Source organism: Lepisosteus platostomus, chromosome 7, assembly GCF_059453375.1.
Source record: "Lepisosteus platostomus isolate fLepPlt1 chromosome 7, fLepPlt1.hap1, whole genome shotgun sequence".
Classification (NCBI taxonomy): Eukaryota; Metazoa; Chordata; class Actinopteri; order Semionotiformes; family Lepisosteidae; genus Lepisosteus; species Lepisosteus platostomus.
In genome coordinates, this window is record NC_142617.1 from 51533609 (window position 1) to 51560463 (window position 26855).

At 44.6% G+C, this 26855-nt stretch overlaps 1 protein-coding gene and 1 long non-coding RNA gene across 7 annotated transcripts in view; one reads left to right on the forward strand and one right to left on the reverse strand.

Moving 5' to 3' along the window:
- Nucleotides 1-26603, reverse strand: part of LOC148659160 (integrin alpha-11-like) — a 59778-nt gene extending 33175 nt beyond the window's left edge. Inside the window, exons 1-10 of one of the 5 annotated variants that reach the window (XM_088641104.1) lie at nucleotides 26344-26603; nucleotides 25748-25795; nucleotides 22152-22837; nucleotides 14038-14149; nucleotides 5403-5512; nucleotides 4920-5011; nucleotides 4178-4292; nucleotides 2393-2520; nucleotides 1551-1699; nucleotides 496-640 (exon numbers count right to left, since the gene is read on the reverse strand). In XM_088641104.1, the coding sequence (XP_088497230.1) occupies nucleotides 496-640; nucleotides 1551-1699; nucleotides 2393-2520; nucleotides 4178-4292; nucleotides 4920-5011; nucleotides 5403-5512; nucleotides 14038-14149; nucleotides 22152-22200 (900 nt within the window). In that variant the 5' untranslated portion in view covers nucleotides 22201-22837; nucleotides 25748-25795; nucleotides 26344-26603. Of the gene's footprint in view, nucleotides 1-495; nucleotides 641-1550; nucleotides 1700-2392; nucleotides 2521-4177; nucleotides 4293-4919; nucleotides 5012-5402; nucleotides 5513-14037; nucleotides 14150-22151; nucleotides 23305-25747 lie in introns of those variants that run through there. The other 4 variants (XM_088641100.1, XM_088641103.1, XM_088641101.1 and 1 more) reach the window with 4 other exon arrangements.
- On the forward strand, nucleotides 12959-15939 carry LOC148659161 (uncharacterized). 2 transcript variants are annotated; one of them, XR_015940333.1, is made up of 3 exons: nucleotides 12959-13473; nucleotides 13592-14195; nucleotides 14731-15939. It is a non-coding gene; the product is annotated as an uncharacterized LOC148659161 (long non-coding RNA). The 2 variants fall into 2 exon arrangements; XR_015940332.1 differs by lacking the exon at nucleotides 12959-13473 and having other exon boundaries at nucleotides 14057-14195; nucleotides 14731-15540; nucleotides 15694-15939.
- Nucleotides 26604-26855: the final 252 nt, after the last annotated feature.

Below are 26855 nucleotides of genomic sequence, written 5' to 3' on the forward strand. Positions count from 1 at the left end.
AATGTCCAGCCGAATGAGATATGGGAATTAGGAGGTCAAGTTCAGCTTGGATGGCCTCCAGCTAGTTTCACTGTTGGAACAGGGCCAAGCTGAGGCTGTGCAACAGTGTTCAGTTTTGTTCTCCTACTCCCAAACCATGAAATGGCATAATCTGGAAAGTCAGAACCCCAAAAAGTATTTTCCAGCAGGCCCGAGTCCCAAGGAAATACATGATTACATCATGTATTTCCGGACAGGCCAGGAAAAGAGCAATGCAAGGTTTTTACAGAGCAGTGTCCACTTTCTCCAAGACTGTAACTGAAAGAGTTAACTGAAGAGGCAAAATCTTTCCACTGGGTGAAGATGCCAGAGCACCCCAAAGCCATTACAAGAAGAGGATGACAGCCAGATACACAAATCCACTGGATTCTGAAATAACAGACTAGCAATGCAGTGAGAGTAGACTCATTGACCCTGTGTGGCGAGCAGCCTGGGCAGTCAGCCCCCGGTACTCACAGCAATGGCATATCTTGTGATGCCGTCTTTCTCGCTGTTCTCGATGACTTTTTCCAGGTCAGGGCTGTCATGCGACTCCCCATCCGTGATCACAATCATCACCTTTTTGGAGCCACGCCGTCCACCCCGTTTAAACGCCTCTGAGCTGCAGAAAAGCCGGTTGGTAACGACCGTCAGTTTGGAGTGTTGACTGAATATCAGCTCAAAACATGTGTGTGTTTGTTCCACACTCCTGCTGTACGGTCTCTACAGACCCCTTTATCAGTGTGCAGTTACTAAAGCGAGGCTGCTTGGACTGATCTGTGCTATCTGGCAAAAATCTGTGCTACATGGGGCGATAACAAAAGTAAGTAATCATCATAGTTAATAATAACTTAATATATAGCGCTTTTCTGGACACTCCACTCAAAGCGCTTTACAGGTAATGGGGACTCCCCTCCACCACCACCAGTGTGCAGCCCCACCTGGATGATGCAACGGCAGCCATAGTGCGCCAGAACGCTCACCACACATCAGCTATTAGTGTGGAGGAGAGCAGAGTAATGAAGCCAATTCATAGATGGGGATTATTAGAAGGCCATGATTTGTAAGGGCCAAGGGGAAATTTGGCCAGGATGCTGGGGTTATACCCCTACTCTTTTCAAGAAATGCCCTGGGATTTTTAATGACCACAGAGAGTCAGGACCTCGGTTTTACATCTCATGCGAAGGACGGCGCCTTTTTATAGTATGGTGTCACTATACTGGGGCATTAGGACCCACATAGACTGCAGGGTGAGCGCCCCCTGCTGGCCCCCACTAACACCACTTCCAGCAGCAACCTTAGTTTTTCCTAGGTCTCCCATCCAGGTACTGACCAGGCTCACACCTGCTGAGCTTGCCAGTGGGTTGCCAGTTGTAAGTTGCAGGATGATATGGCTGCTGGCCATATGCAAACAAGGGAGAAAACTCATCAGGAGATATTCCAATTGTGTAACATTTAAATGTCTGACAGGCTTTTTCAGTATGGAATATGGGGTGGAATATAAGTTCTGCGCTGCCTGGCTGTAGCCATACCGTGCTATCTCTATCCCATGGGCTGTGCGAGTCTCTGCGCCTCCGCGTTGGTCGATGTTCTTGGCCGCTTTCACCACCTCCTCCACGGACTTGTAGTCATTGAGGTGAAACTCGTGGACCACCTCCTCCCCATACTGCACCACACCAACCTGGGAGACGCAGACAGGGTCACTGAACTGGTCAAAACTAGGACAAACGTAGGATGACTCCAATGCAGATGTCCAAGTGGATAAACACACGAAACTACAACATTTTTTGTTCTATCTCTTCATCTCACTCTCTTATACTTCATTCTGAATGGAGGACAGTAGGACAAGCAGCTTAGCCACTTCTGGTGGGGTGAGGAGATGAGACTAGATGCCACGGTACTGGTCAAGGTAGTAGGGGATCCAAGCCTGGGCTCAGGCAACCCAGTGGCCAATCCATCCTATTCTGGATGTCCTTAGGAAGTGGATTACCCATAATACCCAAATCAAACTTGAGAAGAAGATAAAAAAGCCACGCAGAACTTCTCTTTGGAGGGGGAGGAGAAAATAAACACAAAAGTGATGCTTGAGGACAAAATGATAAATCTGATTAAATATGCTGTGAAGGGATACATTTCAGTCTGATACATGAATTAGTTACTGATGATAGTAGATGATTAAATAACAGTGATTGCCTCATTCTTTTTTTCTTATACAATACTGTGTAAGTGGTTACAAGACCCACCTTTCGACAAACTGCCCGACAAAATGGGACATCCCTGACGAGTTTGAAAACTAAGTCAAGTTAAGTCTAAACATGACCGTACATGACCCAGCCCACCCAGCACCCAGTTTGAGAAGCATGGTCACACACACCTGGATCTGGCCCGGCCCAATGTAAAACTTCTGCAGGATGTTGATGAGGAAGTTCTGGACCTCATACCACGGGTAAATGGAATTGGACCCATCCAGAACAATGACAATATCCATGTAGGTCTCACACCCTGAAGGATGAGAATCACATCAGAACATCAACATTTCAAATGAGGAAGTTCATTAAGCTCACCTGGTTCCTTTGGTTGCTTCATTTCTTCTACACCTCAGAATTGGTTGCTTTCTGAAGAATTCCAGTGAATCAGCTACTGCATTGTGGTTCATTAAGGATTGCTCCAAAAATTGTTTGAGTAAAGAAATGTCTTCCTGATTTCTGTCCTCAATGCATTTGAACTGCAGCCCCTCCCGCCTGCTACTCTTTCTCTTCTGGAGCTTGAGTTGGCTGTGTAAGGATACCTAAACCACAAAACCCAATAAGCATTCTCTGACCCAAGCTAAAGACATTGGAAACTCCCACACATCTCCAAGACACAATGAACATCACTGAGCTGCTGCCAAAACATGCCTCCTTAGGGTTCCTTAATAACACCCTGATGTAGTTCTCTGATTAATAGGAAAGCTATTTATGGATAATTACGATTGGTTAAAAGGCCTTTTTGTTACTTGATCACTGCGTTCTTGAAAATGTGTGTCTAACAATTAGAGAACTGCTGAAACTGAGACTGAATTTTTGTGGGTCAAAGCACAAACTATTTGTATTTGGGCATGCCAATCAGAATCTCTGGGGATGGGATTTATGAATGGACTGGAGGTTACATTGTTACTTAGAGAGCTGTGGAACTGGAGCAGAGATGGAGATGAGAAAAAGCCTCCTCATCTCCAGGGAGAGAATGGGAGACGGGAAGAGATGAAGAGAGGTTTGTGTAGTGCCCTTAATTGTGTTACAATGCAACAAAGCACTGCAGACAGTGACGGAATGTGAAGGCTGAATGTGAAGATCAGGGGCTGTGACACGGATGTATGCCGCAGGCGGCCGCAAAGGAGTTTAAGCCAGAACCCAAGTGCGTGTTCTCATGGGTCTTTGAATATTTTGGGGAATTCAAGGGGAGGCTCAGCCGGAGCTTACTGGAATACCACCGGAGGCAGCAGAGCAGGGCGAAGGCTAAGACTTAAACAAAGCTTAATTGACTTTCGAAGGTGATGGAACAAAAAGCCACAGAGTGTCCAGAAGCTCTCTGAGGTGCTGGAAGTGAAGTATTCATCAGGACCTGGAGGGGAGGCAGGCTTCTCGCAGGTGGAAAGTCAGGATCTCGGGCTGTGGTCAGACGGACATGCAGCGAGCAGATCCTTAAACAGGCTCAATGTCAGAGCGCTTCCAGAGTGGCACCCCGGGAATAAATAAACAGGGAAATGTTAATTAAGCAATTAATGAACTAGTAGGGGGAGGCTCAAATCAAGAGGTGTCCAGCATAAGTCCCCAGCTCAAAAGGAGAACCTCCATCTCTCATGGGAATGACACAGTTTTGAGGGGCAACTGAGGACTGTGACCCATTAAGCCAATAATGAGATGATTTTAGTTAAGAGCTGAGCTGGAATGAAAGCCTGCAGGGACACTGTCCCTCCAGGTCCGGGACTGGCCACCCCAGCTCTAAACTCTACCTCCTCACCCTAAGTGAAGACTCTGACCCTGCCCCTGCCCTTAACCCGAAAGCTCATGTGAACAGGCTGCAGGAGGTACAGTATCCCTGGCTGCTGGGAGGATGTTAGGCAGACAGCTCAGTGTGTGGAGAACTGTGGGAGAGACTCCAGGGGTGGCGTGGCACTTACTCTGGAAGGCGGGAGCGATGGTGCGGGCGAACTTGAAGGTGGAGTTGACGCGGGAGCAGATCCCCGTGCTGTAGTAGGAGCTCCCGCACTCGTAGGACCAGAGGGGGCCGCAGGCCTGAAACAGAGGGGAGGTCTCACTCGGCGTCCAGGCATGGCTTCAGGCTGGCAGTGCAAGGCCGTGCACAGGCCCTCTGTGCACTTGCTCTCACGCGGACTCAGGAAGTAACTGGGACCCGTGGCAGCGCACACTTGCAGAAAGAGTCCAACATGAGTTTCATTTTGATCCTAATTACTTTACGGCAGGCCAGCACTCGGCAAATAAAGCCAGTAATTACAAAATCACTTCTGACAAGGGAGGCCATACTGCAATTCCTCAGACAATGCAAAGCTGGGATAATGAAGAAAGCTTACTGAGACTATGCGGTGGGTTTCTACTGTGATAAAGTGGCACTTAGTTGGAGTTGTTCCTTTTCTTTCTTTATGGTGCTGCTTCCCCTTTCATTAAACATGTTGTCAACACGGATTCTGTCTCTAATGCCTGGCAGATGCCTGGATCAGTACTTCTCAGATGCAGCCCCTGGCAGAACTGTGAGAGACTCAGTCTTACTGAGACCACCCTCCTCTGTTTAGCATCTCAAATATACCACCTCAATCTGCAACTGAGATTAATATAACATGTTTATTTTGCTGGTTTGCTTTATTAGTATTTCCCTAAAGCTTGGGCTGTAGGTGATTTGCTTACCACAAAGCTGTTGTCCTTGGGGTTGCTGGTTAGTGTCATTCCTAAGCGCATCTTGTCCTTGCGCTCTGACACATTAGTGAGAGATATCCTTCCTTGAGGAATAAAACAAAACATAAACAAATGAAACTGGTAGAACTGGGAAGCACATCTATTAAATGCAAGAAATAAAAATGCTCGAAAAAACACGAAGTCCTCCAATCAGTTCTTTTAACATGTCCACACCTGTGCTGAAACAGGTGTAATGCATGTTCCTTTGTGTGCCTTGATCATCAAGAGTCAGCCTTGCAGCGTCTTTGTAATTGCTGAGCAACTGTTTACAGCAGTCTTACATATGTTTGCAATGCTAAGTATATGCCAGCTGTACAGCCTGGTTTGTTGTCATAAACAGAAACTGATTAAATCTACGCTGGTGAATAACTTGCTGCAACCTCTTGCCTGGCACAGAATTAGTTCAGGCAGAACAGATGCCAGGGGGGACAATACCTAGGTTGAGCTTGGAGCAGTTGCCACTCCCATTATTGCTTAATGGGCACCTGTAGATATCCCCTGTCTGGTAATGGCCATTGGTTTCAAATGGAGCGCCAACCAGCAACCTGGGGAGACAAGAAAAAGAGGTACAAACTCCCACAAAGAAAAAAGAGTCGGAACGTGGCACCAGGAAAAACTTTCGGTCTTCCTTTCACTGCCCTTAATGATAAAGCTTTTAAAAAAACAACAACAGCCTGGAATAAGGGCACTGTGTGAACCTTCAATCGTGCTTGACAGAAGAAGCCACAGTGGCTATCAAAGAGAGGAGATTGATGTCCAGTCACCTACCTCCACAGCAGCAGCCAAAAATATACAAAACCGGCAGGGGTCCTTTAAAAGCTGACAGGGGGTGTCTGTAGTATTCGTTTTAATTGTTTTTCAGTCAATGGCCCTTGATATGGTCCTTCTGAAGTATTCTTTCACACAGTAAAGCTGCGCTACTCCCAGTAAACATTAGGAGTCTACGACAGCACACATTAGACAGGTCATGCTGGGAAGACCCCACCTGCTGCTGTAATCCCAGAGCCCCTCAGTGACCCTGCCATCAGCTACATCAGCTGCACAGGGAAGGAGAGATGCAGAGCGAACTGCAAGGCTGTGTATGTGCTGTGTATATTCTGTGTAGGTGCTGTGTATATTCTGTGTAGGTGCTCTGTAGGTGCCGTGTATGAATTGTGTAGGTATTGTGTATTGTGTATGTGCTGTGTTTGTGCTGTGTATGTGCTGTGCTCAGCTGTGTGCAAGGAGGCTCAGTCAGAGATCCGAACCCAGTTGCTTGGTCTTCACACAGGTCGCTCACTACAGCAGGACACGGGTGGGTCAAAAGATCATCAAAATATTCTTCCTAACATGAAACAGACTGAGGAGTTTCTCCGTTCCAGAGGTAAAGGATATCAGTATAATATATAGTAACTTAGGGGCAACTGTGCATTTAATCTTTGCTTCTAAAAAGAATGACTAAGGTAAAAGCAGACCCAAGTTTTTTCAAGCTTAGATCATCAAACATAATCAGAAGATACAACTGGGAAAAGTTTTATTCTCTATGTGGAACAAAATGCATTGCTATGTTCTAAAAACTACTTTGCTAGAAGGTTTTTCTGGCAAACTGTTAAAAAGATTGTCTTATGGCCATATTAAAATTTGCTAGCTCAGTTTTGACCAGATGATGTTTTAATATTGAATATCATAAGACCCGTCCATCCATCTTAAACTGCTTTATCCAATACAGAGTCGTGGGGGTGCTGGACCCTATTCTGCCAAGCAATGAACCCAAGGCGGGATACACCATGGACCATCGCAGGGCAAACATCACAAGACTTGAATATGAAGTGGCTCTTTTCCCCCTTGGAAGACAAGTAAATGAAGTAGGAGATTCTTACACTAGGAGGAGAGCAGTGCCAAAAAAGGATATGTGTTATGGTGTGTTAGCACTTGTACAACACAGATCAAAACTAAGACCAGAGTGCTGAGCTCACAACCAAGCTGAAACAGTAGCCACTGCTTTGAACTGCACAAAGGTGCTTTGTCCTTCTGGTTGGAGGGAGCCTTAAAGTCAAAAAGGAGAAAACATTCATAACTATATTTCCAAAAGCCAACTCAGAGAAATGTGATATATCTTAAATATTGCTGCAAAAGCCGCTAGTTTTGAAGGAGCCAGCAGAGTGGATGAACCTCCCACAGAGCAGCGCAGGATGTTACTTTGTGTGTGCTTACACAGCTGACACACAGCCAGAGTGCAGGAGAACTGGCCTCCTGTTTCATGCACGCGGCAGGACCAACAGACCCTTCCTGCAATGCGGCATTTGGCAGACTTCAAAGGGCTAGCTGGTGTACTGCCCCTGCCAGGTTTTCTTCCTCTTGTGCAGATTTCTTCTGTAGATGCATGGATCCGAGGAATGAAGAATGAAAGCTAAAATGCCTCTTCTCTGAGGAGCCACAGCGTTGGCCTTTTCCTCCTGTGTGGAGTACTGGAGTACTGTGGTATTTGGGTGGTTTCACATGAACAGAAGGTATCTCCGATGACACAGTACTTTGGCAATAAAGCTGCCTTAGTATGTCTATCTGTGCAGTGTTTGTATGGCCTCTCTGAGTTCACACGGGCTTTCACATCTTGATAGTTTCTTCCCACAGAGATTTGATTTGACTGGCTATTCTAGACTGCCCCTTAGAGCTTGCTCCATTACCAGACTCTGTATTCAATGCCATTTCCCAGTCACACATGGCATTTGCTTAATAAACATTATTGTCATCACATCATCATAATAATGATCAAGTTATTTAGGCCATGCACAAACCTTTAATTACAGGTCTATAATGTAGAATAAATTCCAGACTGTACACACAACTGTATAAAAGTTGTTGTCCAAACAGTGGTAACCCAGGTATTCGCAGGCACACTGTGCTCTCAGATAGACTCAGCCCCAGCAGAAACCCAGTGAGCGCTGCAGATTCAGGACTCACATTATCATGAACAGCAGCCCTATTCTGAAGGTCCTTTTTGGCAGCATATGAATGGCTGAGGGGAGTTCAGTCTGGGATGCTGTCCACGAAAGAAAGAGGCACACCGATACTCTGCTTTGGGGGTAGGAGGGGAGGATCGGGGTGTTTATGAAAAAGCAAAGACACAGAAAATCCAAGTTGCTTTAGCAATCAAACGTGCTCCTTGAAATTAAAGTCAAGCTCCTGTTCTTTTATGTGAACGTGGGGTGCAAGGATTAACAGCCCGTAATGAAATAACCATTTGAATGTGCAGCTACCATGTTTCTCCCGCAGTGCTGGAAGCAGTTTTGTGGGAACGCGATACCAAACCCGAACCTCTAATGCAATAATGCTTTTAACACTTGGAGAAAAGTGCTCTCGACTGTTGCTGGAGGCATTAGGCTGCCTGTCAAACCGCAGCCGAATCTCCAGCCCCCAGCCCCACCTTCCTGTGATACTGCTGCTGACTGACGGGTTTTAAGCTGTTCATGTGTTCACGACACTCATGTGTTTCTAGTTATCCATGAAGGCACTGTCTGTACGATGAGCAGCCACGTTTCATCGATCTGTGTTTAGGAGCCGCAAGAGATGATGCAGCAGGGCCAGAGGCACAGTACCTCTCCTTGAATGTCTTTTTGTTCAATGAAGCCAGAATTGAAGAGTCAATCCTGCAGGTGCAGACCCAGCACCGGAACAACTTATAACTTCTATGTCTGGACCCAAAGCCCGGGCTCGCTGCTGAGAGCAGAGACCTCCAAGAGAGGCGATGAAAATGTAATAACATTTGAAATGTTACAAAAGAGAAAATTCCTTTTGGTCCATCTAGCTTGTCTGGTAGCTAGTAGATCCCAAGATCTCATGCAGCCATTCCCTGAAAGAAGTCAGGGTATCGACGTCAACAGGTAGCCTGTTCCACACTCCCACAACCCCTTGTGTAAGGGGTGCCTCCTATCCTGTTCTCAGGCTTAATTGCCCTTCCACATAGTTTCCACTTATGTGCTCTTATTTCTGTTTCACTGTTGATTCCGAAACGTCCATCGGGTGAACTTTGTCAGTTACGTTGAGGTCTTTTAAGGCTTGGATTAGGACCTTTCATAGTCAGCTCTATAAGAAGGTTTTAAATGAGAAGCAAGTTTTCAGGGAAGTTGTTGATCCAGCTTGTTGGAACTGTCCTGCTCTTGAATCGATTCTGATAAGAGCAGGACTTGTGCCATGTCAGAGGTCAGGTCTTGGCTCTTCAGTGGAGACACAACACTGCTCTTTATTTTCTAAGTGAACATAGACTCTTTCATAAGGGTGACCTGGGATGAAATTTCACAGCTGGGATCGCCAGCTGCTTCTCTCTGACCGCAGCAGGACTTTCTGTTTCCCACTGCCATCCCACACTTTCACCTCACTGACAAAATGAAGCGGCTCTCCCTGACAGCGCCTGTGAAATACGCATTCACAGAACATTTTCCTCTTCTGTACTTCCACTTAAAATAACTTTCAATTAAAATTTTATGTCTAATATATGATCTGCTTCCCAAGCACGACGATGTTATGTCTCAGTAATGAGACATAATTGTCCCTCAAGGCACTGGCTAGAAACTTAACTCGGACCACGAAAGCACTTTCAAAGCAGATGCTGAACCGCTCAACTAAATGTTAAATACTGTTTAAATACAATTTCTGATACAGATCGGCTGTTCTTTTATTACCACCATTGTCTCATACCCCAGGGTAATGCTTCGCTACAGAACGTTTCACGTTTCAACATGCTTATTACTTCCAGTGCCATGGCCATTATGGTGCTGGTGTGTTATCAGTGCCGCTTCATTACTGAACTCTTAAAAACTAAAAATAAGTGGGGATGGCACCTCTGCTATCTGCTATGATCTTTAATAAAGTCAGTGTGATGATCAGAAGACCAGTGCAACTAATTCTTCTACAGCAAAGCCAACATGCTTCATAAAATCAGGCAGCAAATATAGTAAGGATGGAGTACAAAAGTATATCATAACAGGAAATCATTTTTCAGATCACTAAAACACAACTGCCACATTAGAAGCTTAAAAAATGTACTCAAATTTCAAGCATCATCACGTTTCAAAAAACCTAAAACAAGATGCTGTAAAAAAAAAGATACTATGCAATCTTGTACCCTGATCATTATGTTCTTAAAATGTGTGTCTAGCCATGAGAGAACTGCTGAAAGTGAGGTTTCATTTCATTTTTGAGGGCAAAACACAAACCATTTTTATTGGGCTGTGCTAATATTACAAACTATCAGCATAGCTAACCAAGCATGAAGGGAATAAACAAATTCCTGTTTTCTGGGATGCTCCTGAGAAGTGGCATATATTTTTCTTCAAACAGGCAAAGATTTAAGAGCCTGTGATCTGATGCACGGAAGGGGGTTTGGGAATCTGCAGAACCACAACAAATACTTTCCAAATTATCCCAAACAGCAAGACAGCCGCCCACTGCCCTGTTAAAGGGACGAATACAGGATGTTCGTGCTCTGCCCATCCTGCCGCTAGTGGTTATATGAATAGTTCCATCTGCATTCCTCTTTCTACCTGTTCGACTTAATTGTGAAAAGGTGACATATTATTCCATCGCCTTTAGAGGAAATGAGTTGCTGCAATACCACAATACCAGACGCTCAATGTTTAATGTTTATGACATTCTTCACTTCGTTTCCAAAGGCAATATTTCACCCCCCCCCCCAAAACAAAAAACAAAAAACAAAAAACAGGATGGTGAGACCCTCCCCCTACCCTGAGATTCGTCAGATTGTGCAATTCTGCAGGCAGCAACAATCTGTTTCTCACATCACAACAAATCCTAAAGTCCTCATACTTTCATGATTGATATCAGGGGCTATTCTGGTGCAAAATAAACCGCTAAGACATCGGCCAATCTGCCTGAAATATTCAGTGATGAATCTAACAGTGTAATGTCTGAAGAACTCCAGCCTGCTGTTAAGTCATACAGGCTGCTACTCTAGCAGAGATGATTTACATGTTTGGCACCCTGTCTAGATTCAGGAACCCAGTTCCAGTCTGTATGCGGGAAGGACAAACAGATTTTTAAAAATCTTTTTTGAGAGTTCAGTGATTAAGTATAGCCAGTTCTTCATTTGTAATCATACGAAACCTTTATGCCTTTAAAACTCTCTTTGTGCGAACAAAAGCAAACGACTCAATAGAGAGATCAAGTGTAATGAACCTCTTTTCTCCCCACATGTGAAAGGGGCAGCATGCTGTCTGACACGCTCATGGCAACTTGTGTGTTTTAGATTGGTCTTTTTCAATGTCTGGGCCTCTTTTTCCAGTTATCACCCTTTGCAAAGGAGCCAGTGCACTCCTCTTACAGGTCCTGGAACGGCTGCCCTCCAGTGAAAACTCCCAGCCAGAGCTATCAGCCTCCCCACCAGCCATTGGATTCTGGTACCATCACTGACAAGGTGTGCCCTGCGTCATCTATGGAGTAGAGCCAGGTGCTGTCATGATGATCAATACCCCTCAAATCATGTTGATTTAAGGGGTATTAAGGGCATCAATGGGAATACATCTGCCAGCATGTAGGAAATGGCAGCATCTGTATTTAATGTGCATTATACACATTCCAGTGCACTGCTCCTCCTCACGTACTGTATGTGCATTCTTTTTTAAATATCGCTGTCTGTGTTTTTTCCTGTGCCCAGATCAAAACAAGTTACTGGAGAGAGAAAAAAAGGAAATGAGTTATATATTAAGGGCAATAAAGGGTAAAGAGTAATGCAGCGGATGTGGACCATTCTGTTTCTTTACTGGCAGACGCAGATGGTCGCAGACCTGAGCTTCATCTGCTGATGGCTCCTGGCTTTTGTGAGGGACAGCATCTGCATCAAAGCTGTGTGTTTCTCATTTAAAGCTCCACTGCTGCAAGTACCAGCCCATTCTTAGCTCCACAGCAGAGTCAGTCACAGCTAGACTAACCTGTCTGGGCCAGTCCCAGTGGGATTCTTCACTGCATTTATACCTGTCCTCGTAATAGGCAGGTAATGAGAGGAAATATTGCGACCCCTTGAGCGCAGACTCAATCAGTCCATTTTCTGTATCATCATGTATGTCCAAGTGTTCCTCATTTGCTCTTGGCAGGCACTGTGCTGTGGAACAAAACTGCCCTGTTTTGCAAACAGGCAAAAGTCTCTGCCTCAAGCACCGTACTGTACATCAAGAAGCATCCCTACAGTAAGTACCAGCAGTGCTTTTCACATTACTTGTGCTGTCTGAGTAAGTGGCAGTTCTGAGCTCACGCCTGGAGCACTAGTGATGTTTCTCAATAGCAAATATCCTTGATACGTACTTCCTGAAAGGATATACAATCTGCATCGATGCAAATCACCTAAAACATTTCCTCTACAGCTCAATACTTGCAAAGCCACAGGATTGAAAGATACAATGAGGAAACTCTGATGTAAGTAATGATAGTTTCATTTTTAATGGGGGAAAAAGTTAGTGATAGCAGCTCTTATTCCAAACTCAGGGGATCACACAGCAGGCAGGTAACTGCATCAGACTGGCAAAGAAGGAGCTCTTGCTGCTTCTCAGACACAGAGGAGAGACATGATATCCTAGACCACTGTGACGTTATCCCGAAAATTTCCTCCACTGCCACAAATTGCTTCCAGCTTCCCTGGGAGCAGGGGTAGTGGTGGGGGGTTAAACAGAATAAATCTCAGTTAATAAATGTCAGCAAAACCAAACTGACAGAGTGGAAGCAAACTCATACCATGAGCAGCCCTGTAAAATGCTGCTTCTCAAACACAGAGCAATGTCTCACTGCACTGGTGTTACTCTTTGGAACAAAGCCCTTTGGAAAGTCATAAAACAAATTAAGAATGTATTACCAGTTCTACTGCCATTAGTGGTGTTTCTAATGGGAAGACATATATCACCTCTCTCATGAAAAATTGTTGTTAAGGGTTCATGCCTTTATTTGTGTTCTGCAGAAGCTCTTGTGAGAGGATGGCTTCAGACGACCATTATCTACATTTTCTCTGAAAAGAGAAAAACTTCATTTGTCTGGCCAAAACTGAAATTCACACGAGACACTTCCTCTTAGGAGGCAATTCCTAAGAGACCCGGGAGCCTGCTTTTGTTGTGCTTTTATTATGAAGGGAATTTTTTTCAGCGCTACTAGTGTTTCAGGATAAAAGGTTTCGGGAGTTAACAAATCCGAAAGCTGTGCCCGGCGTCCGAAAAGGAGCTGTAACAAATCAAAACAAAACAATCGATCTCCTGCTTCCATTGACTAACGAGCCAAGAAAATGAGCCCTTTTTTTCCGCTGGGCCGCTCTCTCCGAGTCTGGGAGAGTTATCGAGTGACGGTGAGGTATGCGCAGACCGTCTGGCAGAGAGCTGAAACGCCGCCGCCTCAGCAGCAGCAGCAGCAGCAGAGTAACTCGAACAGAGCGGCGGCAGGCCGCCAGCGCTCCCCTCGCCAGCAGACATGCCTGAGAATGACAGCACTGACTCCCGTCCAGGACTTCGTGTGCGGAGACAGGAACAATAGTGAGGTAAGAAGACGGATCGCGCATCTTCCCCCACGGCATTTCCTTAAAAATATTTTTAGATGTTCTGGATTGTACAGGGCCTCATAAATATTTTTCTCATTCTTTTTTTTTGGTGCACAAGAGAACGTGTCACATGTCACAATGTGACCGAGGAAGAATGTTTACCGTCGCAACAACGAGAGCAATGACCCAGAGTAACACTGAGACTGGAGGCACTGGGGGTTCCTTAACCCTCCCAGTCAAGTACACTGCTGGTACTGCAGTGCAGACCTCAATCACTAGCTGTGAGCTCAGGTGAAACAAGCCTGCTTTCTCTCATTAAAATACAAAACATGAAATACCACTATACACCTCAGTATCTTCTTTGGTTTCTAACCCTAAGGCTTTTGCAAAACCCTGCCTTCTGGTGTGGAGTTTGAAATGATGCCCAATCCATCTCAGCATTCTAAGCAATTTGGCTTCTTTCTAAGTGGCAGACACCAAATTGCTGGTAAAAGTTCCCTGACTGACATTTCTGCTCTTATTTGTATTGCCGAGGGGATGAACTCGACGAAAGGGGGGTCCTACCACTTCTGTCCGGCTGCTTCATGTTGCTGCACCGTGTATCCGAACTGGGCCTCCCTGGAGCCCAGGATGATCCTTGGGTGTCTGGTGTCGATATTGAAAGAGTCACAGCCACCTGCAAACAGTAACCATCACAATGCGTTAAACAGGAAAAGCTGCAGGTGAGCCTTACCATGCATTTGTTTAAAACAATTACAGTACACGGCAGAGGATCAGCCCATCAGACCACTGCACCTGCACAAGGCACAGAGAGGCAGGACTACCTGTTTTTGGATTCATTTCACACTTTGTAGCAGAACTGATGAAATAGCCAGGTATAGTATATCACCAGTCTTTATAACCAGAATGAAGGGTATTCTAATTCTGGAGGAAAACAGGATTCTGGGTTATCCATCCCATCCATTTTCTAACCTCTTTATCCAATCCAGGGTGGCAGGATCCTATCCCAGCAAGCAGGGAGCGCAAGGCGGGAAATTCGTGATCGTGCATGTTGTAAAGAAAGCTAACTTATGTTTAAACATAAAAAAACAGGTTATTTCAAAATGAATTATTCTCCTTCTGTATCAAAACCAATATAATCCGTGTGCATGTGACATAAGCGCCATCAATTTGTGAAGATTACTGTGCCAGGTGTGTGCTTTTCTGCTGTCATTTGCCAAACGCTGGCCTGGAAGAACTCCATTTGTCTTACAACAGATCTCAAGAACACAAGCAAGGTTTCGAGGAGACAAGACCATTTGGTTGCTGGTAGCTAATTGATATAAAGGTCTCATCCAGCTGTTTCTTGGAACAAGCCATGGCATCAGCTCCGACAACTGACTGGACAGCCAGTTCCAAACTCCTGCAAAAGGAATGTATTTATCTTTATACCACATAACAGGCTGGACCACAGCTCAGGATCACGATATTCCCACAGAAGCTACAACACTGTATTCCAAGCTACAACACTGCCGCACCTGCCTACATTGTGGCAAAAATAGGTCATTAAGTAACCACCACCCTAACAGGAAGGTCTGAGCAGCTTTAAATCGAAATTACAGAGTTTTGCTCTGGCTTGACCGAGTGCTGAGAAATTAAATCTTTCTATAGCAATAGTGGCTCCTTCCCCACCCTTTAGGTAATTCCTTCAAACAGCACAAAAAAGTTTCAAGCTTTAAGAAGGTAAGGTATCAAAACTGGGATTGAAATGAGTTGTAAACACTGGTGTTATTCCAAACTGGGTTGTGTGGGCAATGACCTGGTTAGGGTACAGCTTTAAAAATAATGAACAGGCTCTCTCTTCAGCAGCTAAGGACACGGAGCCCAGAATCGTCAGTCTGCGCTGTTTACACGGTAGAGCCTGGGAGGGTTAGAGCGCGGAGGTTGGTCGCCCATCAGTGATAAAGCCCTGCCTGTTTGCGCACAGAGACTCACAGGTTCTGTTCAGCGGGGACTCAGTCTGTGCTCTTGGCGTGCCAAGGCAGAGTCCGGCCCGTGGACTCAGATCCCCAGGAGTCTGGGCTACTGGTTAGTAAACATGCTACTTTAACACAAGGCAGCCATGATGGCAAAGGTGACAATGAACGGCTCAATCTCACGAACTGTTCTTCTTTCCTTCAAAGACAAATAGCGGGATCGGGTAAGGGGTCTCGTCAGAAATGCTTCTTCTCTTTTCCCCAGGTTCTTAGAGCAAAGCCAGGAGGATGCAACAGATTAATGCCTCTCTGTTTGGAGACCTGAAGTCTGAGCTGTGAGCAGCCCTGGACTGTAGTACTACAGTAGTTTGTCTGCACTCTGCCTGTCCTTCAGCTCTCCATCCTTCTGACAGCATGAAGCTCTGTGCAGGATGCAGCTTAGCTCCAGCTAGCCAGGAGGACGAGGAGCTCTTCATGCTGTTTAAATTAAAGTGTTTATCAGTTCAGGTTATTTTGAGAACAGTTTCCTTTTTTTTTGTTGTTGTTGCCAAGCAACCTGAAGTAGTATGGTAATAATCATGACATAAGTTGGCTTTTTCGCGTTCAGTTATAAGCACAGGAAGTGCACAGAGCAGATGATGCAGTATTGATTCTGTGTGACTCCTCTTCTTTTGGCAGATTGAGACAGGGCAAAACTGGCCCCCCTCTCTGTCTCTGTCTTTTCTGATCTCTCCGTATCAGTCAGGGCATCAAACATGTGGTAGCGTTTCTTTGGTCCCTATTCCGAATGAGATGTTCAGTGAATTTGGCGTAAAACAAAGGTGATCTAGGATCGGAGCCATCAAACACAACAGATCTGCTCGTGTCAGACGCCCTGTGGAGTGAAATATAGTTTGCTGCTGCCAGAATAGCACAATCCAATGAAACTGGATTCCCGACAAATTTGTTTTGAACCTTATTTTGAAAGGAAAGAAAACTCGGTCTTCCATCAATATTGAAAAAAGGAAGCAAAAAACTGGCCTAGACATTTCCTTAGTTAAAAAAAGAAAAAAAAAACAGCTTTAAAAGGAATCGGGCTAATTATATGCAGATCGCTGCTCCTCGCCGTCTGTCAAGCCTGGTGTGTTATTGCTCTGTGAAAAAAACAACATCTTTTTCACATCCAGGATCTTTAGAAGATCTGTGCAAGATGAATTCCACAGAGTTTAAAGGGAAACCAAACATGGCACCATGCCACCTCCAGGTTAGACTAGAGCTCTGCTGAGTGTGCCGATTCTTTAGGGGCCGAGCTCTGATCATGACTGCGCCGAAGAAGAGCCTGTAACAGACGCGCAGCACACACAGTAGCACAACCTATTGAAAAACATCCCCCTGACTGCTTACTCCAGCAAAATCTGCAGAGCCATTCTTAACAATTACTGAAGAAGCCCCCTGTGAGCACCTACTATGGTAAACCACCAAACCATCGAGGTTTTTTCATAGTAAAGTGATATGAAAAGAATGGTGAAAACACAGGAAAGCCCAGTGAAAGCAAATGAAAGTACAATGCAAAGAAAAATGCAGTGAAGGTTCTCACATTGCGAATCAGAGGTATGCCCTCATACTTTCACAGGGTTAAATCAATCAGTTAATTAACGATAACGATGTCTGAGGGGGAGTACAGACTGAAACCCTTGCATGACACAATGTTACCATGCAGGGTGCTCGGGCTACACACAGTGTACAGTACCTCCAAAGAAGTCACGCCTCAGCTCTCACAAGGTTTTGATTTTGATTATAATGTGACCGGTGTCACATATATATTTAGTACAACATGAAACCCAGCATTTGATTTCCTTTGTACACACTGGCCCAGTCCCTCTGTCCTGTGGAGCTGTGGTTGCAGTGCAATCGAATAGATCCTCTGTTCCAGCTTGAACTCATCATCAGGGCAAAGACAGATTGCAAACACAGTCACATTGTTCCAGCTGGGGACAGCAGCGGGCCCTAACGGCAAACGATAGAAATAGAGGAACTCCCAGATGGAGAGCATACATAAGAATAACAATTGAAGTAAGGAAAAGACAGCAAGCAATGGAAGTCACAGGCTCAGAGCCAAGCCAGGCCACAACAGTGTCATCCAGGAAAAATCGCACAACTGGAAAACTGTACAACAAGCCGCTGCTGCTCAAGGAGCTGCGATTGTGAGGGCCCTGGAAGTCTTCAGACAGAGAAAAGAAGAAAGGTCATCAGGTGCAGACAAGAGTTCTCCCTGCCTCAGCGGATGAAAACGCTTTCTCTCTATAGCCCCGTCATTAAGAGTTAGGTCTTTCCTATGACGCAGGGCCCTCCGGTTCACCTGATGTCCAACAGAATTAACACAGAAAAGGCACAAACGCCTAGGCAGCAACTCACAGGAGAGCAAGGAAACACCACGACGTTTTGCTCTGCATGAAACTGTTATTATTCTGTTACTGCACACCTGAAAAAAAAAAAAATTACATAAGAATGTGTGCATATACTTGCCCTGACACAGAAACAGCTGACAGGAACGCAGGTACAGTAGCTTGCTCATCACACCGGCATTGATGTACAGTAGACTCCTGAACATTGGGGTGATAATCAGACCTTGGGGACACTGAGGGACCCTTTTCTAGGGTGCCTGCTACTGTATGTCTGGAGGCTGCTTGCCCAGATGGAAGCAAATATAAACAGCACACGCTTTTTTCAGAGCTTTGCATTCCTGCTTCCGACAAGTGATTCATTTTTTCTCCTAATTTAGCCTATGTTTATTGAAGCCACATTGAGCAGGTCCTCAATAATTTCCCTCATGGGGCTGACATCATTGGATTCTGGGGTTCAGTCATTGAACTGATCCCCGCGCAGTGGGGTCAGGGGTCAGGGAAACCAGAACATTGCCCCCACCTTGGCTTGAGAGAGATTAGAATATTCACAACTTTAGCTGCTTTAAGTCTTCTCTGTTTCAATACAGAGGTCTTACAAGATATTTCAGCTGCCATTGTCCTGGATACTCCTCATTTTCTTGGTGTTAAAAATGAAAGTTAGGTCTTTTTTTCCATTTTTAAACACGCGGCGATAAAAAAAGATTCTGATCATTTATTGGTAACAAACATGGAAATCTATGAAAAAAAAAACACATTCAATTTTGCCCCTTAAAAATAATAATCTAGTACATTTAAGATATTGTGGGAATTCGCTGAATAGCTTTCTCATTTTTGAAGGGAATTAGAAATCTTTCCCATATGTGTTTTATCATTTTTCCGAGTGCCAACTTGAAGCGCACATAAACACAACTGACTCATTCCGGACTCTTTGATGACTCTCTGCGCTTGCTGCATAAAAACACACTCTGCCCCAGATAAAATCCAAGAACAGCTTTGGTTTCTGCTGAAAAAAAAAAAGAAAGGAAATTATGGAAGTGCTCCAGTTTCCATTTAAAAAACCTAACGTGGCAGAGCGATTTAATATTCCCAACAATCTCAGCACACGAGACAGGGCCAGGAGCTCACAGGGCCTTCCTGCGCCGATCCCTCTGCCCAGATAAATAAGCCTGCAGCCCCGGCGGCAGCCAGAGGCTCACAGCTTGGCCACGTGTCAACCTGCAGGAGCAACTTCCAGAGCGGGGCTTCCTCTCAGCAGGCCGGTGGGACCCAGGGGGAACCCGGGGGGGCCGCGGGGACCCGGGCGAGCTCCGAGCTGGCTGGAGGGGGAAGCCAGGGCGGGCCAGGCACGGAGGTAGCAGGAGGGCGCTTGCGTGTCTGCACGCCTCGTTGCATTTTGCTCGGCGAAGCCGTACGAGTAATTGAGTGAGAAAGAATAAATATTGGAACACGCACACCCCTGGTGCTGCTCCAGTGAGGCAGGATACATACAGAGGGCTGATGACCAACATGCCCAGGTCTTTCTGGTAAATAACACACATGCCCGCAAAGCTGTCATGCTCTAACAAAAAATGCCCTTTTTTAATCCATGACAATGAAAACTTGTTTTAAAACAGATTAGATTTGCGTGCTTTCATATTGCCCCAAATTACTGAATCTACAATGGAGGAACTTTGAGGAAAATCACACAATTGCTCTGGTTTTAGTCTATGCATGATCCCCACATTGATCACTATAAGACTGGAATCCATCTAAAAAAATGGATGGTTATATACTGTATGATAATTCTGCTGCGCTGTGACAAAGAAAAGCTCTATGGAATATCTACCAAGCAAATAGTGTGGCAGCTTAACTAATTATACCGTGCTCCATGGTTAATTTATCTTAGCTTCTAGTTCCTTAAAGTGCTGTGGTTATGCCTTTCACTATGGGACTCCTCTGAAGAAAGGGTACTGGTTTCTTCCAGGGGGCTTGTGTTGAGCAAACCTCACTGGAGCAAAGGAGATGAAGATCCGTCTTTGAAGTGTGTGTTTTAGCTGCTGCCTCTGTATGTACAGTATGTTGTTTAGAACACATGGCAGTGACCACACGACATGACAGCACTGCACTGCATCACTTTTTATAGTGCACCTGCAGAACAGCGGAGTGATGGCACTAAGCTGCAGCACACCCTGACCGTAAGACTGCCAATCAGTGCTGCCAGAGCACTGCCAGCCTTTGAAATGTGGATCAAAGCAAACATTGGCTCCGTTTTCACTTCAGTGGGTCTTCGGTGTTTCACATTGGGTAACACACTAGATTTTCACAGAAGAGTGTTTACAGTTACAGGCAAGCTACTTCAAAGGTAATGGGGTCTTCCAGCCATGTGGCAGCATCTCTGGCTTGTACAGCTCTGTTGCTTTTTTTGAGCTCGGCCACACTGTTAATGGCAAATGTTAACATTTTTTTCTCACATCATTAATTCAAATACAATGATCCTGAGTAACCAGACTCTCAAACTGGGGCTGCGTTTCCTGGCAGTGATGATTCTAATGCTTTGAAGTGCAGGATTCCATAAAGCAGCTACTAAGCAGTGACGATTTCCGACAGACATACCAGTGCGCTGAGTAAGGCAGAGAAAGGTGCTCTATCAATTAGTGGAAGATAAATTGACTTCCGCTGAAATCAGACAGCAGAGGAAATGCAAAATTCCATATTGAAATAACCTGTTTCAAGCCTAAGATTTAATCTCTCTTGAGCTGAGCTAATTGAGCTTTTTCCTCGTCAGAGCCAAGGTTTTAGAAAACCACGGCCACAAAATCCATCTGTACTCACAACGAGAAAATTGCCCAGACTTGCATTCAGTTGTGAATTTTAAGTAAAATAGCCTGGTGATTATTCTCCCAAATAACATGAAAACATTTTTCCGAAATACTTCAGCTACTGTATTAGCAGTTATCTGATGTCAGATACTGGAGGTTGCTGGGAGATTTTAATTATTCCAGCATGGCTTTTTCTGTCTCTCTGGCACACAGCCCCTCCAGCAGGACTGACACATAGACAGGCTGGGGAGAATCTGTGCTGATCGCTGAGTGCTAGAACTTCACAGGGCAAGAGCAATGCACCCGTCCCAACACAGAACGTCTTGACTGATGAGCTTTTCTTCTCAAGAACTGTCTGTACATCTTTGCAGAAAGATGGCTATTTCTTGCCAACAACAACAAAATGATTTCCGGTTTATCTTATAAGACACAGAAATGCTTTAAAACAACCAGCAATTCAGAACGCGTGAGCAAATTATTTTGGACACACACAGAGGACTCATGATCATGGCTATCCAAGTAGTCTCGAGAGCCAAACTTGCTAGAGGCAGGTGCAACACTTGACCCCACACATTCAAGCACAGTTAAAACCTGCAGTTAATACAGTGGAGTGAAAAAGGCTCCTTTAACACTAACATGCATGATGCATGGGAAGCCACAACAGTCTCGGCTTCTGTCTCAATTAAAATAACATATTTAAAGCATTGTTAAAAATGACAGAGAAGGAAATTGATGAAGGAACATCGAGGTTAAGCTAACTGAATGAGGGAGACAAAATCATTGTAAAACTGTAAAACTGCCTTGCAGGTTTACCCTAAGGATGAGTCAAATGTGACATTCAGGCTGACAAAGTATCCCAGCTGACACATGTGGAGCGAGATTGGCAAAGATTAAAGGACTCTGCAAACGCCCTAATCTGCAGCTCCTGGAAATTCAGAGCCAATTGACTGAGGTGCTGTAGCTGAGCGGTTAACACTTTCTCTGGCTGCGAACTGCACAGGTCCTTTCTGAGAGGCTTCAAAACTTCGGTTTGAATATTCTGCTGGAATATTGTTTGTAGGACAGTATCCTTCTAAGAATGAGATCCCTCTTTGCTACTACCCTCACCACCACCATGCAACATTAAATTTAAAAACACATAATTCCAGACTAGCTCCTCAAAAACCACGCTCACAAAAATGCAAATTTATCATAAAATGCATATTTTTTTTAAACTGTTCAATCCGAGCCATTGCAGACTTCCAGAGTGCATTCATCTTGTGCTGCAAAACCATAAGGCTGGAACAGAGAGCTGGCATGAAAATACATATGAAAACTTTCCTCAAGTTTTTTTTTTCCTATGTCTTGGTAGTGTAACTTTTGCATCACAGCATTCTTGTCTTGGCATTTGCCAGGCAGATGTACTGTATGTTCCCCCCAGCAGGAACTGTGAAATAATCAGAGCTCTTTTCTGGGATTGCCTGTCTGCTGAATCTAAGCTGCCTGAGTGCTGCACAGCTCTCAGAGAGACAGTCGGAGCCCCAGGCACAGCCCAGGCTTACCTGGCAGGAAGGTCCAGGCCCAGAGGAGCAGGATGCCGGAGTAGTCCATGTGAGAGGGGTACAGTGTTAATCAGTCGGGAGCTGAGGCAGAGGGCCAGTCCCAGCACTGCTCACTTAAAGATCCTGCACTTATTGACTTCACTGTTACTCAAAGGCTCACTATATCAGGGGGAAGTAGGAGGGACTATGGCAGAGTTGAGGAGGTGCATACACTGCCCTGCATCAGCACACACACACAGCCCTTTAAAAGCACATGGGCTTCTTAAAAAGAGGGGAAAGGGCCACGGATTGATGAGGAAGACATTAAAAAACATAAAGGCAAACAAAACTAGCAAACACCCAGATCTTGGCAGACTTTAAAGATACTTTAATGGAGCACCAGAACTTTTATCTTTTATTGCCCTCAGCATTATTACGGATACACAGCACAGATTTTTGTTGGATCTGTTTTATATAACTGGTTGCTGTACTTCAGTTTAAGTGGTAAAGTGCTTTCACAAACCGGGGGCGAATGATGCTAGTTGCATGGGGTGAGGCTGGGGGAGGGGGTCAGTTCCTTTCAATTAGCTCAGCTTAAAAATGAAACTGCTGGCTGAGCCAAAAAAAACCTGTGTCGTGCTGGAGTGGGAAGGTAGGCGTTCGACCGGAGAATCACAGAAGGCTTCTGGGGTCAAAGAAGGGCTGTGCTGCAATAAAGAGAAGAGACTGTGAATCACGAAGGTTCAGGGAAGTAGACAGACTATCGACAGGCTTTGAATTGGGACCATTGATCAGCTTGAAACCCCAGTCACCATGTTGAAACGAAAAGGGAAGATGAGAAGATGAAGAGAGACCCCAGCCGGGGCATCTACATTACTCTGCTGGTAAAGGTGCTCCCAGAGTGTAGGCTGAGCTGAGCTCTGTGGGTTCGAACCTGGGACATGTTGCTAGGCGAGTGAGGGTAGGGTAGGGTGGGAAAAGTCAGCCAGGGCTCTCTGGGGTCTCGGCAGGCTTCAGCACGATGACACTGTGACTTGCCATAGTAAAAGGTTACTAGGACTGTTCGAAATTACCTTTACAAATATGTTTTGTGGGAAAACGTCAAACCCAGGTATCATTGTCTGCTGTGAACCCAAGAAACAAAGAGACATTTCACAGCTGAAGAGTGAGTGCAAGTCACAAGGTAAACTGTGAAAAGGTCATCTAAAATCTTAATATAATATAATATAATATAATATAATATAATATAATATAATATAATATAATATAATATAATATAATATAATATAATATAATATAATATGAGCACATAATAAGGGACAGCCTTACTCAGCCTTTTTGTGGAGTAAACCACCCAGGCAATAATCCCAGAAAAGGGCAGCCCCATCTCTCCAGCCTGCACCTACTGAAGTTGAAGGTTCAGTTTCCCCATGAAAATGCTCTGAAGTCTAAATGGTTGTACAGTAGGATTTGATTCTCACTATGCTAATCTGCGATAGTACCACCCTCCCATGCTAAAAAGACGGAGAAGGTCCAGAAGTATGGGAATCATTCCAGGGCTCTAGGAGATTCAGTGTTTTCATCCTCGGGAAAAGACGGACAGAGCAGAGGTTTGAATGCGGTTTACAAAAGGGGAATTCACGAGGTGACACTTGCAGTATTTTCGAATGACATTCAAGGGGGGAAAAATATCCGGTTTTAAACCAGTACTCAAAAACGGAGAAAAGCTTCAAAGGCCCTGAGGAGAGTGACCTGGCAGGCCCTCAGCCCTTCCAGACCTGGGCTTGATGCTTTGATTTTGAGTCTTGGTGTGAAAACGAACAGCTGTGATAGGCTGAATGGCCTGTTCCTATCAATACCTTTTCTCCTGTTCCTGTGGCAAGGGCCGTGACACACCCCAAGGATAATGAGCTCAACGTTTTACTTCATAAACATCCAAATCTCCTCACCGAACAGCTCTGTTAAGCAAGACTACCAAGCTTTCACGGTACACTGCTGGAATATTGCGTCTCATCAAAATGTAATTAAATAGTCCTTACTGCTTCTACATTTCACTCAATTATAAAACCCCTTTGTGTCAAAGCTCCTGGAGGGAAAGAGGGAGGATCTTGAATCAATTATGCCTGCATATTCCTGTTTCAGATCCACATTGGAAATCCATGCCTCTATAATCCCTTTCCACACTCCGTCTCAAGATGAGATTTCCACATGAATGGTAACAGTGTGCTGCAGCTTTCTTGGATTCGTGTGAATCCCCAAGAATCGTTAACATTCTTATAATAATCTTCTGGAATTCATTACCAAATCCAAAACTCAAACCATTCACATTGCATTGAATGTAAGGCCTTCCAAAATGGTCTTCATATAGTCAAAATAATTTACTGGCACTGTAATAAATACGCTTATTATTTTATTCATACCAGATCTTCAAAATTATATATGCTGTACAGTACATACTGTTGCAGTTAATGGGGCAGCTGCTTTTCAGCTGGGATTACTGTAGCTTGTTTACACTTCCCATCTTGATTGCCTTATTTTGAAGATTTGGAATAATGGATATTGTTTTCCTGTGTTTAAACAGCTGTCAACTTGGACCTGAGACACATGAATAGGGCAAATGGTGCAGATAACCAAAATTAGTCCTAATAATTTACTCAGGTTAGACAAAGTCAACCTTAGATCATTAAAATAGCTATATTAAAACATGAATATTTAAAACTGACCAGAACATTCTGAGTGAGGTCTTTAAGGCAGCTTCCATTGGAATGGACACAGATACTGTACAAGTGAGAACAGGAGACAGGAAGCAGGACAAAGGCTTGTGTCGTGATAGAATGCCTCTTTCCAATTAGACTTAAAACCAGATTCTGTCAAGGTAATCAGAAGGCTGAGTGATTACTGGTCTGTGAACTTTATTAGAGAGCTTGCTGTTTTATTTGTAAATTATGATTTCCTTCACTGTGAAATCTGCAGGCTAAATATGTCTCCCCTGTTTTAGGAATGTCTTTATTTAGGACAGGGAAGTTTGTTCCCTTTCATTAGTTAGCACCTGTATAGACAGAGAGATTCCTAATAGGGAATAGTAGGATCCATGTTACTTGGACATAGGTTCTCTCTGTGGTTTTGTTGTCTATAAATTATAAGGCTAGAACTATGGATTTCAATAACAAAAAAGCAGGGCTGTGATACTCACTGACCTTTTAATTCCAATATAGGTTAGTATTGCATCACAGTAAATATTTGTTATAGGCTTTTTTGTTCCTCTATTATCAAGATGTTCCAGAACACTCTCAGCAATCCCTGATGTTAGGGGGTGTAATTATTAATCTTTCTTATTTGCTTGCAAACTGGGGTCAGGACCTGATACTAGATTTTATCACACCCCAAACCTGTAATAATGTCTTGCACTGAAGCATCATGGGAAGACCTGTGCTTATCTTCTAACATCCATCTATCCATTTTCTAACCACTTCATCGAATTCAAGGTCATGGGTAACCCAGAGCTTATCCCAGCAAGCAACAGGCACAAGGCAGGATACACCCTGGACAGGACGCCACGGGGCAGACACACACACGCTCACACCAGGGCCAAGTTTCCCAGAAAGCATTTAACTTACCACTGTGTCTTTGGATTGTGGGAGGAAACCAGAGTACCAGCAGGACACCTACACAAGCACAGGGAGAACATAGAAAACTCCACACAGCTACCACCCCAGTAACTGAACCCAGGGCTCCAGCACTGGGGGGGCTGTAATGCTGACCACTGCGCCATTACTACAACATTATCTGCTAACAACAAGACCCGATTTTTTAATCTTCAGTCTTTTCTTGAATTACTGAATTTCAGTTCTTACTGGGATGGAATGACAACAAAAACATGTCGCTAGAACACCACGCTCTGGGTTCTTACCCAGTGCTCAGTAAAAAATACTCAATATTACTGCAGCAATGTTCTGTGTTTTGAACGAAATCGGCCAACAGGCACAGTCATGCTCTCTTGAAAAATCTTCGTCCTATTTCTGTTTTATTTAAAATAAAGCTAAATCATTTTGTGCTTTTAAAAAAACATCTTTTAACGATAAAGCTTTCTTTCTCAATTTCTAGAAAGAGGGGGAAAATCAAAGCCATGCACAATCCCAGGTCTCGACAGGTGGATTGTAAGCATTCTGTCTGGGCCTTCAAACAGCCTAATGAGTAAACCAGCAGCACAGACCTGAACACTTTCCATCTCCCAAGCAAGCGTCTGACCCACATCGAGAACTGGATTAACAAATTCAGCAGGTGTCCCCGAGACCTGCCAGACAAGAAACAGAAGACAACCAGAACACATTGTCACACAGGTCTTTCTGAACTGTTGAAGGCACGACTTCTACCAGCGTTAGGGTCCCAGCTCCATAACCCAAGAATCTGCTCTCAGCCCTTTCGTAGCAAACAACATGACAAATGACAAGTAAGCCTGAGGTCTATAATTAACATGAAGGGCCTTTCTCTGATGGAGGATTGCTGCCAAGGCAGAACAGGAGCTGCTCCAGTCAGTATTTCCAGACACAAGATTGTTCCGCTAGACGCTGTTCTGCTGACCAAAATTGCTGTGTTGATGTTTAATTCACAGTACAGATCAGAAACAAAAAAATGGGGGAAAAAGAGAACCCTCTGAGGAGTATGAGAAGTTCTGCTGGTTTTGGAGTTTTGGAAATTTAATTCTTTCCCTTCAGAAGCCCAGGA